The following is a 19047-nucleotide window of genomic DNA, read 5'->3' on the forward strand; positions in this document are numbered from 1 at the left end:
GCTAATGTTAGGCTTATCATGAATATGAATTGGCTAGACCCAAGCATGACATGAAAGTCGTGTCTAGCCAACCATGCCATATTGCCATATATATGGCACATCCCATCTTCATCTGCTCGTTTTATATCATGTCATGTTTTGATCGAGCTCGATTAAGCCAATTATCATCTTTTTGTATCATACTATATATCCTACTCCACTACCAAGCCTATCTCAAACAAAGAGAAAAAAAACAAACTTTATCAATGGAGAAATCATCACAAATAAATCAATTAACAAATTATAATTGATTAAAATAAAAGGCGAGTATTCCACGAAAAAATAAATAAATAGATAAGGTGAGTAGATAAGTGACTAATACAAAACCATTGATCAAGTAATCTATAGATTAGGAATGTATCGCACAATGCCAAGTGCCAAAGCTATGTTCGATGATATCAACAGTGGGTCAGCTACTAATTGTGTATTAAAATCAGGATTAGTTAGTTGCTAAATTATCGTAGTATTTCCTTATCTTAAGATTGAGTAGCATTGTTTCTCTTTCTAATGGACGGCTCCGACACTTAATGCGTTGCCAAATCGTCAATTGACACCAAACATATGCAAAAAATTAGATATTACCAGAAATTCAAAGGTAGGGGGAATTGAACTCCCCAGAATTCGTGGCTAACGTAAATCTAACTACCTTTTGTGATTTCATTCTCCACTTAAACAGAGATTTGTCCCTCCTCTATAATCAGCACATGAAATGAGGCAATTTGACTATAACCATTTTTTATTTTTATCTTCTCGGTCAACCAGTAGCTTTAATTGTTTAGAAAGGAATAACAATTAACAAATAATGGTATTGGTTTGGAGTTTTGGACTATGTATATAGTTTTGCAAGGAAATTTATATAGTCAATGCTTTTAGTAATGATTCTAAGCATACATTTTTCTTCTTTAGTACTCCATATTTGCTAAATTTTTAAGTATTCCACTTACGTGACACTCTCTACATTTGTATTTTATATATATGTATGGTAATACGGACAAATTACGTACCTCTGTACTAATGTACTATGAACTTTGGCATAAGGCCAACTAATTACCATCTTACCACCATTTGTTATCGGTTTATAGATTGTTAGGCTATAATAATACAGAGTATGTATTTTAAAATTAAAAATACATTGGTTAACAAAAAATAAAAAATTGATGTGCATAAATCAAATTTCTCAATGACTAAAATTCTTAGAGCTAAGTTTAACATATCCATAAGTATACAAATTATAAAAAATAAAATAAAATAAAATTGGAAATGTAGATGTATATATGCAATATCCAGATCTTTCTATTAGGCTTGTAAAATATCTTTCTATTAGGGCTATGGAAAAGAGGTCTAAATCTTTATAGAAAACTAGAGAGTATTCCAAATTGTTTTACCAAATCAAAACCTTGTTCAATTCCATAAATTGCTTAAACAACATTCATTGCTCTTGTTGATGTATATGCCAAAACTTTATTTATCCACAACCTCTGGAATTTTCTACCATGCTTTATTAAATAATATAAAAACTAAAACAATACAATGGGCCAAATTCTGGAAGTCTCTGAACTTTAATCAAGTTCTTGGTTAATTATTTTTTATGAAGATTATATTATACTTCGACTAATGAACAATTCTTAAATAGTTTCGTGTACCACCTTTTTCTTATGAAAATGAAACTATATATGAATAAAAAATCATCAAGTCGAAACATATGACATTGATGAAAATGATTTATATTTAAATTAATTTAATATCAACATTAATTTGTGACACATTAAGGTGAAATAGTCCACCATATATTTAAAGATAAGCATGTATTATATGACGTACAAGTTTATTAAAAAAAGAGTACTCCGTAATATAAATTATAACTTTGGATGATACTTGCTTCATGATAAAATTAAACCTACCTTCTGATTTCCTAAAAAAGAATGCAAATTATAATAATAATTCATTTGAGGTTGTGAAGCTTTCAGACCGAATGAACAAAAACAATTCACGAGTTCCACGAGAGTTGTGCTTAAGCAGCGGCTAAAATTACTACTCCTAGAGTCCAGTAGTATCAAAAGGAAAACATCCTCGTGATTATAAAGTATAGAAAACTCACGCATATATGTTACTGAAAACATCCTCATCAATTATGTTCTACTCCCCCGTCTCTGAATTACAATCCGGCCTACTCTAGCATTTATTCATCACACAACAGACAGAAGTAGAAATGCAATTTAGAGACGGAAGGAGTACAACTTTCTTCACTTTTATTTGCGCTTTGCATTGCATAATCTCTATATTTGCAGTTTTTTGATCACTTATACAAAGTACTCTTTAATTACAAAATAAAACATCCAATATCTTACATTGGATTGGTGAATGGACGGAATAGCCCACTATACTTGATGTACATGTTCTTTTAAATTGTGACACTTAAAAAAAAGTATAAGTTAATTATACATTTACTTAATCAGTTAATGATTTTTAATGATCATGTTCTAAATTTAGTATGAACGATACTGATTTGATTTAATCCAAGCTAATTGTTTGATTTAATTGATCTTTGATCTTACATTAACCTTACTATATAAGGAAAAACACCGCGTACTATACTATTTATCAAGTAGTGGCAATATTTTGTAAACTTCATCTTATTATGTTTTCTTCAAATATCTAAACTTTACAAATACAATATTAAAAATATATGGCAATAAGTAAATAAAAAAAATGGAGTAAATATCAAGAATATGGAGTAAACAAAGTTTAGGGCCTGTTCTCATTGACTGAACTCAGCTAAACTGAACTAAACTAAAATGAACTTAGCTGAACTGAACTGAACTGAAATAAATATAAAGGAAACTAGAAGCTGAACTGAACTGAATTGAATTGAAAATAAACGTATGAGAATAGACCCTAGTCAACTTAGTAAATGGAATAGCATGGATCTTTCCTTTAATAAACCGAAAGGCCTAATGGCCCTTTGTGGAATTGTCACTCAAATTGCAAAGACAACAAAATAGAAGAAAGAAGAGATCAAAAGTAAATAAAAGGAAAAAAAGTCAATAAAGGAAAGGTGAATACGTGTGATCAGGGGAATCGGGTTTGGCACTTTAACATTACCAGGGAAGCAAAGTGCGTCGTATTACTACTGTATTAGTCATCCCAGTTTCTTTTCAAAGGTGGCCTATATTTGTGTAAGTTGAGACTTGAGACAATCATCCTTCCACGTGGCTGATCTGTTCTTTCGTTTACAATAAAAAAAATTATACATTTTTATCATCTTTTTATAAACCTTTTTTTTTTCTAGGTTTCAAAAAAAAAAAAAAAAAAAAAAAAAAAACCTTTTTTCTCATTTTAACATATTTTGATCCGTTTCTATACTAAAGAAGTTTTTATTTTTATTTTTATTTTTATTTTTTTACGTAAATGTTAATCCCCTTCTTCAAAATGTTAATCCCCCATTTTTACATAATAGGGCCTAGATTATTGATATTTTAAAAAAAAAATCAAAACAAAATAAAAAAGTTACAGAATTATATTAATATCATAAGAATTTAAATCAATGGTGTGTATAATAAACAATAAAAGATATGTTATACTTTGTAATAAACAATAAAATAATAATAATAATAATAATAATAATAATAATAATAATAATAATAATAATACATTGTAAAATTTGTACACCAGCAAATGTAAAGACAATATGAAAAAATATGAAATGTGAATCAATTATTAAATATCAAAGGAGATATATTATTCCTAGTTTTCTACAATATAAGTATATAACTAATATTTCATCTAGCTAACAAATAATCACATACATTTGTCCTATATTTGTCGCTCTCTTAAACAATACGGAGTATAAACAACTTGAAGTATGGAAATTTGGTAAGTATCTATTATTTAATCTTGTGTTTTTAATTTATTTATTTTGTGTAAAGAAAGTCAAGTCAACTAATGCAAATGATATAACAAAAATGATACGGAATATTATTTGTGCGAATAAATAACTGAGGATAATACAAATTAAAAGGGTGAGAGATTTGAAATTACAAGCCTTATAATTAAAAAATTTACATTAGTCGTTTGAAATATGAGTATCATATTGTTTAATGATTATATAATTTATAATTGAGATATTTTTTTTCCAAGTAATTAATTATATTACTTTATTAATGGTATTAAATAGTATTATCAATATTTTAATAATTTATCAAATATTTAGTTTCATTTATGTAATTTTATTCTTATTTTATAGTTTCTTAAAAAAAATATTTATTTTATGTACACTTTTCAAAATTTTCAAATAAACTTTGTAAAATCATCTTACTATAAGGGACTATGATATGTCATATTCACCTTATTTTCATTTATTTTAGGTGTAATAAGTTCAGTTCAAAAAAAAAAGCTCTAATAAGTGTTATTCAAATACAAATTACAACAAAAATAAGTTTGATGAGATCTATCAAGTTTGAATAAGTTCAAGTAAATTTAGATAATATAAGATATACTCTTATCAGAGTTATCACTAATCTAATACCTAACCTCATTGCCTCATTGGTTAAAAGAGCAAATAATATAGTCTCAGAGTATCACCCGCAACACTTTGTTGAAATTATAAAATACTCCATATACATGTACTACCCTCAGTGTGAGTGAGGGATAGGCCGATAGCTCTAAAGTTCTCTTCTCGATCCCATGTGATCTTGGGATCGAGTGAAAGTGTCATACAAATTACAAACCATATTCCAATTATTACAAATTTCAACCGCACACTAACACCGTCTTTAACTATAATAGACCAATAGTACAATTGTATGTAATAACAACTATGTACATCATGTGTAACTTAATTAAACGATCGTGTATATCAATTACAAACACCCTTTATTATTACTTCATCCGTTTCTTAATTAAATTTCTATTTCTAAAATTTATTTCTCACATAATAGAGAGAAATAGGAATCTAATTAATGAACGGAAATTGTAAGAAATTAAAGACTCATAAGTTAAGATGGAAATTTGTAATGCATAATTGCATATCGCCTTGCCTTACCACATCGGACTGAAAAGTCAAAAGTCTTCCGCCAACTCAAACACACAAACAAAACACCGAATCGGATAAAAGAAAGTTAAAATAACAAAAGGTAAATAAAACGATAAAAATTAAAATTAAAAAAAACCCCAAATAAATCTGCAAGTATCTCTCAACAAGTCTAGTAGTCTTTCCAATTTCCGTATAATTTACAAAACCCCATTGGGATCCCATCCCATCCCATCCCATCCCACCCCAAAAATTTTCATCAACAAAAACAAACAAACAAACAAATACAATCAACAACAATAACTCCAACCAACACAATTAGCTGCGCCCTTGCGGGAATGTTCTCTTATATATACTCTTCTTCCTCCTCCTTCTCCCTTACACCCTTCAACCACCTTTTTTCTCTCTCTTTCCTCTTTCTCTCTCTACCCCTTTCTCTCTCCTCCTCTCTTTCAACTCCTACTCTCGGATAGATCTTTCTAGAATCGCCCAATTCACCGGCTGTTACCTGTTTACTTCAATGGCCAAGAGTATTCTTGTCACCGGTGGTGCCGGTTACATTGGTAGTCATACCGTTCTTCAGCTTTTACTCTGTGGTTTTAAGGTAGTCGTCATTGATAATCTTGATAACTCGTCGGAAATCGCTCTTCACCGAGTCAAGAAACTCGCCGCTCAGTTTTCTACCAATCTCTCCTTTCACCAGGTCATTCATTTGAATTTTAATTTGATTGTTTCGTCGAATTTTCATTCATTTTTGATTTTATTTTGGGTTTATCGATGAGTCGGTGGATCGTGTAAATTCTTGAATTTAATTTTTATTTTTATTTTAATTTAGGAAATGCTCGTTTCATAATTGTGGAATTTTGAACGCGTTACTTCGGGTTATTTTCGTTTAAATTAATTTTGGGGGAATTTTGAATTTGTTTTTTACTTTTTATTTTAATTTTAAATTTTAAATAGTGAAGCATGTGGTATCTTGTGAATATAATCATTGTTTTCACGTTCTTTGGTTGTTGTATACTTTTAGTCTTTTAGGGGTTGTATGAATTTTGCTTTATTTTTTTGGGTGGTGGAATAAATTCTTCCATTACGTTTGGAAGTTATGAAAAATGGTGTTACTATATTATTGGAAAAAAGCTACGTTTTGTTATTATTTGTCATTATAAATTTACTAATAATAATAAAGTTTGGGTTTTATTTTATTATGTAACGCTGACTTGTTTAATTTAATTACTCTGCGTTAGAAGATTCTTATTATGTTGTTGGCATTTAGCTTTATTTGGTTGTCACCTTAGTAATTTTATGAAAAGGGTGTAGACTTGTACAATTAGTATAATACTTTGTACAAAGTTATAGGGAGTACGTGTTTAAAACAAGCGGTAACTCTATATGTCGAGGTGGAACTTTGATTATTAATATATCTCGTAATGCCAAAGTATGATCGATTAAAAAATGTTGAACATGTTGAACTTTGATTATTAATACCGAAGTATTTCTCATAATGTTGGAGTACATAATTGATTAAAAAAATGTTACTCCGTATTACTTTATAATACTAAGCTGATTGTACACTTGTCAAGAAATTACTAGTTACTCCGTAAGGTATAATCATGTAAAAATTTGAGTAATTAGTAAGCAATCCTCTGTTCTGGAAACAAATATTCTTGGAAGGAAATAATTTTATGCTGATGATTTTTCATATATATATATATATATATATATATATATATATATATATATATATATATATATATTATAGTTCGAGTGAATACATCAGAGAAAAAAAATGATCATGGAATTCTTCCAATGCTATGTGTGATCTAATTAATTCAATTTTAATCGACTTTGTTCGATTTCTATGTTTTGTCAACATTAGTAATTTTAAAATGCTAGATTATGGGAAAATGAATAATAGGAAATAATTAGTCTAGATCTATGTCGTTTCAGCTCAATGCTAGTGCTAAACACAAATTCATATACCCTATTTTCATTGTTATGCTCAGCCATTTTGATGCAAAAGATGTTCGTTCTTGGTCTAAATTAAGTGAGGCCATGAGGTTGTTAAACATGTCACTCGGGAATTTGATGTGATATAAAGAGTCTGAGTAATGATGGTATGGAAACAGGACCATTATCATATAGAGTAGCTTTTCAATGCCTTAATGTTTCATCACCACTCCATGTGATATACTTAAGCAATTTGTTGTTCTTTAATTGCTAGATTTATAATTGATCACTGTTAATTGAAGTAAAGGTGAACCTCCCTACAAATATGTTGACTACAGTAATGCAAATCTACAATTTTTTGATTTCTTGCATTGCACTTAGTCATGAAGCCTTTTTGTTTTTTTTTTTTTTTTTTTGTTTTTTGCACATTGCCGGTCATCAATTTTGTGCTGTTGTTTTTCTTCAGAATGTTATTTTCCATAATCCTCTTTACGCGACAGAGTCCTTATTTTAAAGTCTAAATTTTGCTGCAGGTGGACCTCCGGGACAAATCAGCTCTCGAAATGGTTTTCTCTTCAACAAAGTAAGCCCATTATATAATTATTGTCAATTCTCTACTCTTATTATAATAATACAAATTTTTCTCTTGCTTTATTATCGTCTAATTGACATTATGTGCCCTGTTGGTTCTAGATTTGATGCTGTCATTCACTTTGCTGGACTGAAAGCAGTTGGAGAAAGTGTGCAAAAACCATTGCTGTATTACAATAACAACATCATTGGTACAGTTAATCTCCTGGAAGTTATGTCTGCTCATGGATGCAAGACGGTATTATTTTTCTCCTTCACTGTAGATTTATTATCTTATATGCAGCTATCTCTTTTCTCTTGATCTTGTGTTCTTGCTTGGCTGAATACATAATATATTGCCATATGAAAAATATGCTTTTTATGTTCCAGGTTGAGTTCAAAGGTTTTTTCTACAGCTATTTATTATGCCTACTTGTGGCCAGCAAACAGAACAAATTTATATTGTAACTTCATAATAGATATTTTTGCTGATTTTCTTTTTCGATGTATTTCAGCTTGTCTTTTCATCATCAGCAACTGTGTACGGTTGGCCCAAAGAAGTCCCATGTACTGAGGAGTTTCCCTTGTCTGCAGCAAATCCATATGGAAGAACCAAGGTGTGCTTAAGAGTATATATAAAAAATTCTCATTTTTGTTTGCTTATACAAAATGTCAGATATTCAATGGGACCTTCATTTGAATTCATTGATCAATTCCTCAAACTTATCTCTGCTGTGCTATCCTGTTTCAGCTATTCATTGAAGAAATATGTCGTGATGTTCAGAATTCTGATTCTGAATGGAAGATTATTCTTCTCAGATACTTCAATCCAGTTGGTGCTCACCCCAGTGGGCATATTGGTGAGGATCCACGAGGAGTTCCAAACAACCTTATGCCTTACGTGCAGCAAGTTGCTGTTGGCAGAAGACCTCATTTAACGGTGTATGGAACTGATTATAATACTAAAGATGGCACTGGGGTATGTTAACCAGATCTCTTGATAACCAATTGTTCTGAACTTGTGTGTGTCTTGCTAATGTGTCTTCTTGTTTAATATAGGAGCTTTTTTTTGGTCCACTATTTAAAACTTTTTAACATATCATTCTGTTCCATTGCCTGAAGCCACTTATTTCATTCTCTTTTTCCTGTTGTTGGTGCTAGATTTTCTTTCTTACATGCCAAAGTATCTGAGGTTCTGTGAAATTAGATTAGAATTTACTGCTATCTATGTTTTCTAATAAGAATCGTCTTCCAGGTTCGGGATTACATTCACGTGGTTGATTTAGCTGATGGACACATAGCAGCACTGCAGAAGCTATTTGATTCTAATATAGGTCAGTATATGCTAAAACTCCCAAAGTAAACTTCTTTATTCAGTGAGTTTATCTTTTTTGCGTTCTCCTTTATCAAAAACCTCTTATTAGAGCTTTTGGCATGAAGCCATAAATATACATTAGCAGTTTCTCCCCCTTTTCTCTCATAAGGGGCCTGGATGATTCAATGTTATTTCTGTTATCTAGTAAATGCTGACGAATAAGGAAAATAATTTGCAGCCTGTGAAGTCTACAACTTGGGAACTGGTAAGGGGACATCAGTCTTGGAGATGGTAGCAGCATTTGAGAAAGCATCGGGAAAGGTAAAGACCTTCCAAGCAATTTTCTCATCATAGGGTTACCTGCAAGTATGCAGACCCATTTTTATTTGAATTATTCTGTTCTGTTTTCTTGGATCGATCATATTTGCTTCTTCTGTACTGCTAAGTGCTAAGTGTTGGCTATTTTTGGCCACAAATATGTAGTTATGTCCTCAACAGAACAGTTGTTAACATTACTGCATCAGAATTTAAGTTAGAGGCCATAATCTTCTCCACTTGGTATTTTTAAGTTGTATACTTGCAGACTTGGTTCACCAGGAACTTTGATTGTACTTAAGACTGGCATATTCTTAGTAGTTGGCTTCACTGTCTTTTTTTAGTCATTATACTTCCATTTCATAGCATTATTATGTGGGATATAGTTCTCTTCTTTATGGCAAGAATATATGCTCCTCTACTGTTTCCTCTGTTGAGATTAGTAAAGATCACGTTTTTTGTCAATTTTCAGTCATATGTGCAAACACTTTGATTCTGCCATTTTGTGTCCCAACTCCCATGCATTTTCTTGCGTCTGAAGCATATCATGGGGATCCCTGTTTGCTTCAAACCTTGAAACTTTGGTGAACTAACTATTATTATCTTCTCAGGAAATTCCTCTTGAAATGGCTGGGCGACGCCCTGGAGATGCTGAGGTTGTATATGCCTCAACAGAAAAAGCAGAGCGAGAACTAAATTGGAAGTAAGTCTCTGACTGATTCGATGAAACTTATGAAAGTCATCAACTGAAAGTCACTTGTTCTATAGTTTACCATGATCCTTAACCTAGAAACATTGGTATCTGACAATAATATTGTGCAACTGCAGGGCCAAATTTGGAATCGATGAGATGTGCCGTGATCAATGGAACTGGGCTAGCAAGAATCCTTATGGTTATGGCTCACCGGATAACGAGGACTGATTGATTCAACCAGCACAGAGAACAAATATACACACACCTATGTACAATCTAATCTCATTGGTACAGCCGCCGCCTGTTGCTACACCACCCATACACCACAGTTTCATCCAGCCTAACTCTAGGAATATAGCATGAAAATAATGCGAGTAATATAAAATGCCTATTTGTGAAGCATATAGTATTATGTTAGTGTAAATGGGCTAAGAATGTCATGTAACTATCTAATTTGTTTTATAGGTAATTTTTAAAAGGGGGAAAAAAAAGTATATTCTATTGAGAAGATCAATTATTTTGCATGTGCTCTCTTTTGGGCTGAATTCTGCAAGCTGTAATTTGTTGGAAATTTCTTGAGTTTCCTCTGCTGGAAAGTTCAATATCCAAGTCACCCTGAAGCTGTTATGGTATATCTCAACAACCTATTCTGAAGCTGCTTGCTAGTGAATGAAGAGATGATTTGAGCAACAACTTGAAAGGATAAGTTATTAATTTTTTGCCCTCTTCCCCGTCGATCACCCCCCTCGACTTTCCGATTGCCCTTTCGGGCGTTTATTGTAGGATCATTATGTTTAGATACCAATTATAGTGATTTTTTTTGCCTTGTTTAATTAGGCTGCTTTTTTTTATTCATTTAATTATTTGATTTGTTTAATATTATTTTTTTAGTTACAGTGAACCGTGATTCTTTATTGGTACTATAATAATTCAAATATTGGATTTGTTTTATCTGAATAAGATAATGAATGTAGTTCATGATGAAGTAGTTGCCGATTTTCTTCTTTAGTCTTCAAATTAATTCCATGATACAACGTTATGATTTGATTCTAGTTACTCTGACATAATGATGTGCTAATTGCGTGCATTCTACTATGTGACAAGTATTTGATTGAAAAATGCGTTGTATGTAAATATCATATCTTAATATTTGCTCTAAACATGCGAAGAACGTGTGGTATTAGTCAAGAAGGCTAGTTAATAACCCAATACAGAGTATTGTTTTGTGGAATTGACAAATTGTTTAAAACATTTGTTTATTTTCACAAATTCGAAAATGTCAATCTTGCCTAATTATTGGATGGGCTGGCCTGGTGTGAGTTAAAAGCTAGCCATCTTTGATTCTTTGTTAAAGAGGTAAAAGGATTAGGCTCTAAGCATATACTCTATACTTCTATAATGACTCAGGCTAATAATGGAGACACATTTACTAGAATTTCCTTTTGTCATTGATTTGATTGTTGTGGTGCTAATCACAATACACCAAAATATATATATATATATATATATATATATATATATATATATATATATATATATATATATATATATATATATATATATATTATTATTAAAAAAACTAGTTATTGGCCCGGGCGATGCCCCAATAAATCGTAAATTTATAATTAAATTTGATCAAAATTAATAAAAAGGATTAATGTTATACAATACGGATTTTTAATAAGTGAGTGAAATATATACGGAGTAATTATCTACATGATCTTTCATTAATATATATTTAAAATAAGCATGTCAAATTTAAATTTGGAGGTTATGCATATGAAGAGTTTTTGATGAAAATTAAACATTATTGTAGAGAATTAAAGTTATAGAATTAAATTTGGAGGTTATACATATGAAGAGTTTTTTGTTTTTTTAATTAAAGTTATAGAGTTTTAATTTATATTGGGGAAAGACATGACACGTAAGATGCCACCTCACACACATGTGTCGCCTAGTCATGTTGTGGGAAGGGTGACACATGGCGTGACCATGTTGTTCCCTTGGGTTTTAATAATACAACAAGGTAAGAGACACACACAAAATTGCGTGTGCAATATAAGAAATCTATATGTCTCGATCCTTTTTTTTTTGAAATATTATATACCTAATTCTATGTATATATATATATATATATGACTTTATAAAATGATGAAATCATGAATATGATTAATTATGACCCCCTCTCACTTTATATATTACTATAGATTATAGATTTAAGGTCAAAGTGATGCAATTATTGTGAAACATAGAAAGTATAAGATTAATTATGGTTAACAAGTTATATACATAGTACTTAAATATAGTTCAACATTCTATTCTTGTCACCTTATTTTCACAAGTTCAAGGATGACAAGCTTAGATGAAATACATTAAGATGACAAATTAGAACTAATAATAACTTACATGTTTGAATAGTGATGACGAAATTTAGGCAAAGTGAAAACTAAGTAAATTAAACTAATGTCGTACAATTAGTTTGATCACCATTACTAGTGAAAGTTGAGCGATTTAATTATGTTACCAAGGCTATGTTCTCTTGACATTATTTTTGATATCATTTTTGTTAAATTTACTTTTACTTATTAAAACTTAATTTTATTGATAAATAATTTTTTTTTTGAAACAATAAATGAATTTATTTAGTTTAACTAGTCTTTATCGAATTGAAATAAATATTACTTAAATTATTTTTCAAGTTCATCAAGAAGATAAAACTTGTACTCTTATTTTCTCGATCAATCGACACATTACAAATTACTCCATAGTAAAGTACTAATACTCCGTATAACACATCAATCCCAATTAAAGTTTTTCTTAAAAGGCGAAAATTAGGTGATCCTAGATTCCTAGAATCCTACTCAATATTCTACCATGACATAAAAGAGGTGAGTAACAAAATTATCCTGAATACAAATTACTCCAAATACCTTTCAATCAAATCAAGTAACGTTCAAATATAAATTCTTAAATAGACCTGGTTCACACTAATTTATTGTGGATCACTAACATTAGGACTAATTTATTGTGGACCACTAACATTAGGGAAACTATGGTTGTTTTATTAGAAAAAAAACGGTCACTATAATAGAAAAAAGGTCTCTATGTTGAAATAAAAGTCATTTTGATAATATATACTCCGTATGCTATAAAAGGTTAATTTTTTTAATGAAATATTTTATATACTGGTTAGTTTGAATAATAAAGGTCACTATGTTAAAGTTAGGGTCATAACGTTGTACTTTAAGTTCACAATAATATTAAATGTTATACTAATTTTAATAAAGGTTACTATGTTAAAAATAAGGTTATTATGTCAAAATTAAGGGTCACTATGTTTAATATAATGTCAGTTGCGTGTGTATAAACCTCAGGTCCACCCGAGATTTTCTGACGTTAAAAACACACAAAAATCACTTTCATTCCCTGGGATCTATCCTGGGCATCTCCTTGTATATCCAGGTTGAAACATCTTAAACCTCCCACCCTATTTTCGAATACGACATTCAAACATCAAACCCTTTTTATAATTAATATTATTGTCGGTTTTATTCTTCAATTTTTAAGGTAATTACTCCCCCCTTTTTATTGTATTTTATTATATTAATGTTTAATTTTCTGGAAATGTTGTCATTTGATGAACCCCATTTTAAATTTCTTGTTTAATTATGCAACCCCTCTTTGAATTTGGTTGGTTTTTAATCAATTTGAACATTATTGTTTATGTTTTGTTGCAATTCCTCATTTTCATTTTTACCAGTAGAGTGAAATGCATCTAAAGTTTAGAACTTTAGGGAAGAAATCTGGGTTTTAAGGCCCAATGATTTGGGTTCTTTTAATAAGTGTCATTTCAATGCTCATTGATTGGCAATTTTCTTATGATTGTTAGTTTGGGATTCCATTTGTTTAGAATTTAAACAAATTTATGAATTTTTAAGAATGTTTATTTTTTTTTATTTTTTGGGAGCATGGAATATTACTGTTTTGATCTTAGGTGTTTTGGACAATGGAGCTTTAGCACTTTACTTATTCTTAAGGTTTAGCACTTAAGCAGAACGAATTTCGAGGCTTTGGTGCTATTGTATTGTTAACGCATCTAGCCAGATAGAATTAAGAAAACCCTAGTGTACTGTGATTGTAGTTTTAGAAAAATCAATGAACCATGTGAAAAGCATACAGCATTGATTTGTTTTCGCTCTTCGTTTATTGAATATGTGATTTGATTAATGATTATGCCTAATGATATTCGGCTGTTTGCTGATTCTTTCTGATTTTCATTATTGTGAATTGAAATGTTTAATCAGCTTTGGAACGAACTTGATTTGTTGAGATGATGTGTTGTTTGCAGATCACTAATAGGCTGTGGAATGTGTACATAAAATGCTAAATTGGTTCACTTCTCTTGGTTGTATGTTATGTGGTAATTGATGAAGATTTAATTTCTCAACGAGGGAATAATGTTATATAGTTTGAGGGGAAACTACCTATGGTGTATTTTGCACCTGTCTTTAGCATATGTGGCAATTATCATAATCTCATAGTATAGCGTGCACTCAACTATGCTAAGAGCCTAAGATAAATCAAGTACTTGTGTGTGTGTGTTAAGTGCGATCATATATAAGGGGAAAATAGTCAACATTTTTATTGATAGTTCTAAAATGTGCACATGATGCAGCTTGTTGAATGTAGCTATAATTGTTTGCTCAGTCTGTTGCTGACTTGTTATGGCGAGATGACTTCTAACCCCTTATCCTGTCTTCAGGAGTTCAGATAGTACATCAGAGGTTATCAGAAAGGAGACCGTAAACTTGTCATGGCTATTGTAGCACCTGTATATGACAGGGAGAATTTCTACTCCATAGGACCATTGCACCTTACAGTTGTTGATTGGTAAGACCTTTATATTCATTACTATTCAGTTTGATAGTGTTGAGGGTAGAATAGTAGATAGAGAGTGTCAAGTCTATTAATTGCTTAATTACTGAGTAAATTATGCTATTGCTACATAAAAGTTATTTATGCTTTTATATGCTACCAAAAAATAGTTAACCAATTATGCGTCTTACTTTTCTGTCCATTTGCAACAGAGCCAAAAGACTTACTATTCTTTGTCCTTGAATTGTAAATCAAATGTCTATGATCAGTCAATGCTTCTCAATTTTTTGTTAAGCTGTAGGCAGTTGTGTTTGGGATCCATTACAGGGGTAAGGTTGTGTATGCATGACCTTCTTTTATACCTTGCCTTGGGAGGAACTCTTTTGAAGACTTGAGAGTTGAGACATGTTTATTTTGATGGATGTTGCAAAACAGCAAAAGCTATGCGGTTATCTTGAATTTTGGGTTTATTGTCTGCTTCATTTTATGAATAGAGCAGCAGGTGTGGCTCTCATAATTTTTGAGCTCCGCAGATTTTTTGTCTACCATCATTTTGCTTACATTATGGCTGGAGTTTAGATGTGTATGTTTTCCAACTTATGTGTAACTTTGTCACCTTCCCCTATTTTGGCTTTGTGTATTTCTCTCTAGCCTCTTGCTTTCCTCTGTCTATTGTTCCCTTGATAACTTTAGTAAAGCATACTTTTGGCATTGTGCTACAGCTCATTATAACAAATAGATTAAGAAGGCAACCAGTTACCCTATAGTTGTGATAGATAAGTGGCTAGCTTTTCCACTGGGACAATGTGCCATTGGCAAAATACGAAGTATCATTTAATTAAAATTGAGGCCTTTAAGACATCAGAAATCAAAGTATTTATATGTTTGAGGCATTGAGCTTTGGTGTTTACCATGAATTTGTTACTCTTGTTTGCTTAGTTGACCATGTGTTCTAGCAATTGTTGTAAACCTTTTTAAAAAAAGGTTATTTTTTAGTTTTATGATGAATGGGAGGTTAATTATTGCTCTTGACCATATTTAGGGATAATGAACATCACCGGAGATCTGTTGCTGCATCCCTTGTTGCTGGGGTCTATATCCTTGAGCGAGACCGTCAAGAAAACCGCGATGCCAAGCATGCTCTTGCATCCCCTTGGTGGGAGTTCTTCAATTTCCGCCTCATCAGACAGCTTGTTGATGATGTCGATCAATCAATATTTGGAGCCATATATGAATATGAGTTGAAAACATCCTCATCAGATAAAGCAAAGGAAGTAATCCCACATTACGTGATCGCCTTTAGAGGCACCTTAACCAGCCGAGACAGCGTAACACGTGACATTGAGCTGGACCTTCATATCCTTCGCCAAGGGCTTCACAAAGCAACTCGCTCAAGAATCGCAGTCCAAGCTGTAAGAGACACGGTAGCCTCTTCTCAACATCGCAACGTTTGGTTGGCAGGCCATTCTCTAGGAGCAGCCATGGCCATCCTTGCAGGAAAGGAAATGGCCGTGATGGGTACCTTCCTCACAACTTTCCTCTTCAACCCACCATTCATATCGGCTCCAATAGAACAAATTAAGCATGAGGGAGTCAAACATGGGATTCGAGTTGCTGGCAGCGTGATAACTGCCGGACTTGCGTTTGCCATGGCTGTGAAGCAGCCTCAGCAGAAGAATCGTTCAGTAGAGACTTTCTCATCTTTAGCAACATGGGTCCCGAACCTATATGTACATCCTGCTGATCATATATGTTCGGAATATATTGGGTATTTTCAGCACAGGGAAAAGATGGAAAAGCTTGGGGTGGGGCAGATTGAAAAAATGGCCACTCAGCATTCCCTCGGGGGTCTTTTGATGACAGCATTCGGGAAAGAGGCAGATCCAGTTCATCTCCTTCCCTCAGCTTGCTTAACAATCAACTTGGCAGCTGCCCCAGATTTGAAGAAAGCCCATGCTCTGCAGCAGTGGTGGCAACCTGAGTCACAGGTGAATTTCAAGACTTGTGCCTATCTGTATAGCTAGTATCCCTGGGTCTGGAGATTGGAGTTTTTCTTAGAAGTTTTCCTTATTTTGTATTAAATCTGCATTCGTTGACATTGAATTGGGAGTACTAGTGGTCTAGTGGAGTGGTTGTGTTGTATTTAATCAGAGGAAGAGTGATTGGTTCTAATTTTTTATACTGGAGATCTTCTAATATGTAAGTTTATGGTTGTAAACTTGTGTTTTGTCGTCGTTGGATGCTAGCGATCCCTCCGAGTCCAAATCAAAATATCAGAATTCAGACCTAGTATCATGGTATATCACCCTGATTTTCAGTATAAATGGAATACTTACTTGCACTAAAACTTGGTTATTGTTGGAGTATAAACTTGTACTAGGTATATGCAAATTGTCAATACCAAACAAAAATAGTAAAATACCTAATTCAGCTGAGAGTTTGTTAAGAACTTAAGAATCATCCGAGCTGCAAGTGCACCAGATGATGGAAACTGTATTTATCGAAATTTCATGACAGTTAGCGCCGTAGCAACCATGATGCTAACGAGAAGTAGGTGCTCAAATGACATTCGAAGACATCTGCTAAGTTCAGAACGTTATCACAGATTCACAGCTAAAACCATTATATATTGTCAATTACTAGCTATTACAACATTGGTGTTAAAAGTTAGAACACTTGTTTGACTACCTACAGCTGCATAGTTAGAAGAAGTCTATAGGCCATCATTCTAATAAGAGCTTGTCAGGACACTCATATATTTGTTAAAGCAAACCTTGATCCAAGGATTTTAATCCAACAAGAAGTCTCAGCTTCGCTTTGCACTCAGCAATTGCCTTCTCAGAGTTCAGCGCTTCCTCCTCATACACAGCAACCTCAGCATTGACAGTGTGGATTTTTTCTTGCAGATCATGAATTTGTTGTTGATGCATATCAATCTGCTGTTGATGTATAGCAATCTCTTTCTTGTAAATTTCTGTTTTTTGTTTTGCACTATGAATCTTGGCCTTTTGTTCTGCATGATAGTGTTTCAGCTCAGAAGGTGCCTTGAGCATAGCGAATGCTTGCTTTCCTTCATATATCTCATTGATCCTCCTTTTGAGCCATCCAACATTGAAGCATACATTTTCAGCATCTTTAAGGAAAACCAGCAATTTTTCAGCTTCAGATTTTGTGATGAGTGAGATACAGTTGGAATTCTTCAACTTTTCGACAATGTCACAGATATTCTGCATGTAAAATGAACGAATAGTGGGCGATCCAATAGAGCAGTTATCACCAATGTCCCCATACTTACCAAGAACTGAGGTGAGGAGGTCCACAGACTCAACTAACAAATGCTTCAAATTTAAAAGCTAAGTATTTGGGACTGTACTATATTTCAAAGTTAAGTTTAAAAATCCCTGAAATTAAGAAAGCATTCAACTTTATAATCAAACAAGCTAAAAATTGAGCATCAAAATTAGAAAATTTTCAAACAGTTTAAAAATAAAATGGTTTTAAGTATAATTGACCTGATCAGGAGAAGAAGAATGAGGGGATTTCTTCTTAAGAACTCTTTTTTCATACTTGAACATAATCTTATGATTCCCTCTTGTACCAATCTCACTTCCAAATCCTTCAGTTGATCCTCCTTTACCACTTTGTCTTCGTGTAACCACCATGATTATATATAATGATAGAGATTAATTGATTAATTAAGATGAAATTTTTTGAGAAAGATAATGTAAATGTAAGTAGTATTAGCTAGTACTAGTATAATTCATGAATGAATTTGAATTTCAAAAACTTGGGTAAGTGAGGCAAATTGCAGTACAGTTTTTCTACTAAATGCATGTAATGACATGACGAATCTGAGGATTTGCTTACCATTTTCAGCCATTTTGTTGCTTTTTTTGTTGGTGAGTTTTACGGAATTGCCCTTGTCACACCACCTTACCCTTTTTAGTGATGCCGTGATGGAAATGCCTATTTGACATTTTGACTATTTTCACCTTTAGAGAGCGATTTCCATATTAATTGCTCAAAAATAATACTACTCCGTACGTATTTTTAATACAATAATTATGCCTCATTTTTTTTGAATAAATTAGGGAAATTTGCAAATTACACTCATTTAAAATTCGTATTTTGCAAATTACAGTCATTTAAAAATAAAATTGCAAATTGCAGCCTAAAAGTTCATATAAATTGTAAATTGCAGCCCGATTTTACTTTTTCATCGGTTTACAAGTTGAAAAATCTTTGATTAAGGTTTTAGGGGCC

General features: G+C 32.1%; 3 protein-coding genes across 5 annotated transcripts; 2 read left to right on the forward strand and 1 right to left on the reverse strand.

The window, feature by feature from the left end:
* The first annotated feature begins 4940 nt into the window (after positions 1-4940).
* On the forward strand, positions 4941-10823 carry LOC110722698 (UDP-glucose 4-epimerase GEPI48-like). The gene is made up of 9 exons (XM_021901982.1): positions 4941-5771; positions 7549-7598; positions 7709-7844; positions 8101-8202; positions 8337-8564; positions 8841-8919; positions 9139-9221; positions 9827-9918; positions 10044-10823. Exons 1-9 carry the CDS (start codon positions 5589-5591, stop codon positions 10135-10137), a joined length of 1047 nt encoding a protein of 348 aa, XP_021757674.1. The 5' UTR covers positions 4941-5588; the 3' UTR covers positions 10138-10823.
* Positions 10824-13301: 2478 nt separating this feature from the next.
* Positions 13302-17131, forward strand: LOC110722699 (GDSL esterase/lipase At4g10955-like). 3 transcript variants are annotated; one of them, XM_021901983.1, is made up of 3 exons: positions 13302-13476; positions 14672-14799; positions 15827-17131. In XM_021901983.1, the coding sequence occupies exons 2-3, from the start codon at positions 14723-14725 to the stop codon at positions 16806-16808; spliced, it is 1059 nt and encodes a 352-aa protein (XP_021757675.1). In that variant the 5' UTR covers positions 13302-13476; positions 14672-14722; the 3' UTR covers positions 16809-17131. The 3 variants fall into 3 exon arrangements, with proteins under 3 accessions (XP_021757675.1, XP_021757677.1, XP_021757676.1); XM_021901985.1 differs by having other exon boundaries at positions 14680-14799; XM_021901984.1 differs by lacking the exon at positions 13302-13476 and adding an exon at positions 13501-13599.
* A 415-nt stretch (positions 17132-17546) lies between these two features.
* LOC110722513 lies at positions 17547-18446 on the reverse strand. Its single transcript, XM_021901783.1, has 2 exons — positions 18297-18446; positions 17547-18137 (listed from the first exon to the last, which is right to left on the reverse strand). Exons 1-2 carry the CDS (start codon positions 18444-18446, stop codon positions 17547-17549), a joined length of 741 nt encoding a protein of 246 aa, XP_021757475.1.
* Between the last annotated feature and the right edge of the window lie 601 nt (positions 18447-19047).

This window comes from Chenopodium quinoa, unplaced genomic scaffold, assembly GCF_001683475.1.
Source record: "Chenopodium quinoa cultivar QQ74 unplaced genomic scaffold, ASM168347v1, whole genome shotgun sequence".
NCBI classification, from domain to species: Eukaryota; Viridiplantae; Streptophyta; class Magnoliopsida; order Caryophyllales; family Amaranthaceae; genus Chenopodium; species Chenopodium quinoa.

Excerpts from the sequence above, each read along its gene's own strand:
- LOC110722698 (XM_021901982.1), top strand. The coding sequence starts at position 5,589 with ATGGCCAAGAGTATTCTTGTCACCGGTGGTGCCGGTTACATTGGTAGT. Across the intron at positions 5,772-7,548 it reads CCAATCTCTCCTTTCACCAG|GTGGACCTCCGGGACAAATC; the intron begins GTCATTCATTTG and ends ATTTTGCTGCAG. Across the intron at positions 8,920-9,138 it reads GCTATTTGATTCTAATATAG|CCTGTGAAGTCTACAACTTG; the intron begins GTCAGTATATGC and ends AATAATTTGCAG.
- LOC110722699 (XM_021901983.1), top strand. The coding sequence starts at position 14,723 with ATGGCTATTGTAGCACCTGTATATGACAGGGAGAATTTCTACTCCATA. Across the intron at positions 14,800-15,826 it reads CACCTTACAGTTGTTGATTG|GGATAATGAACATCACCGGA; the intron begins GTAAGACCTTTA and ends GACCATATTTAG.
- LOC110722513 (XM_021901783.1), bottom strand. The coding sequence starts at position 18,446 with ATGGTGGTTACACGAAGACAAAGTGGTAAAGGAGGATCAACTGAAGGA. Across the intron at positions 18,138-18,296 it reads ATTCTTCTTCTCCTGATCAG|CTTTTAAATTTGAAGCATTT; the intron begins GTCAATTATACT and ends CCAAATACTTAG.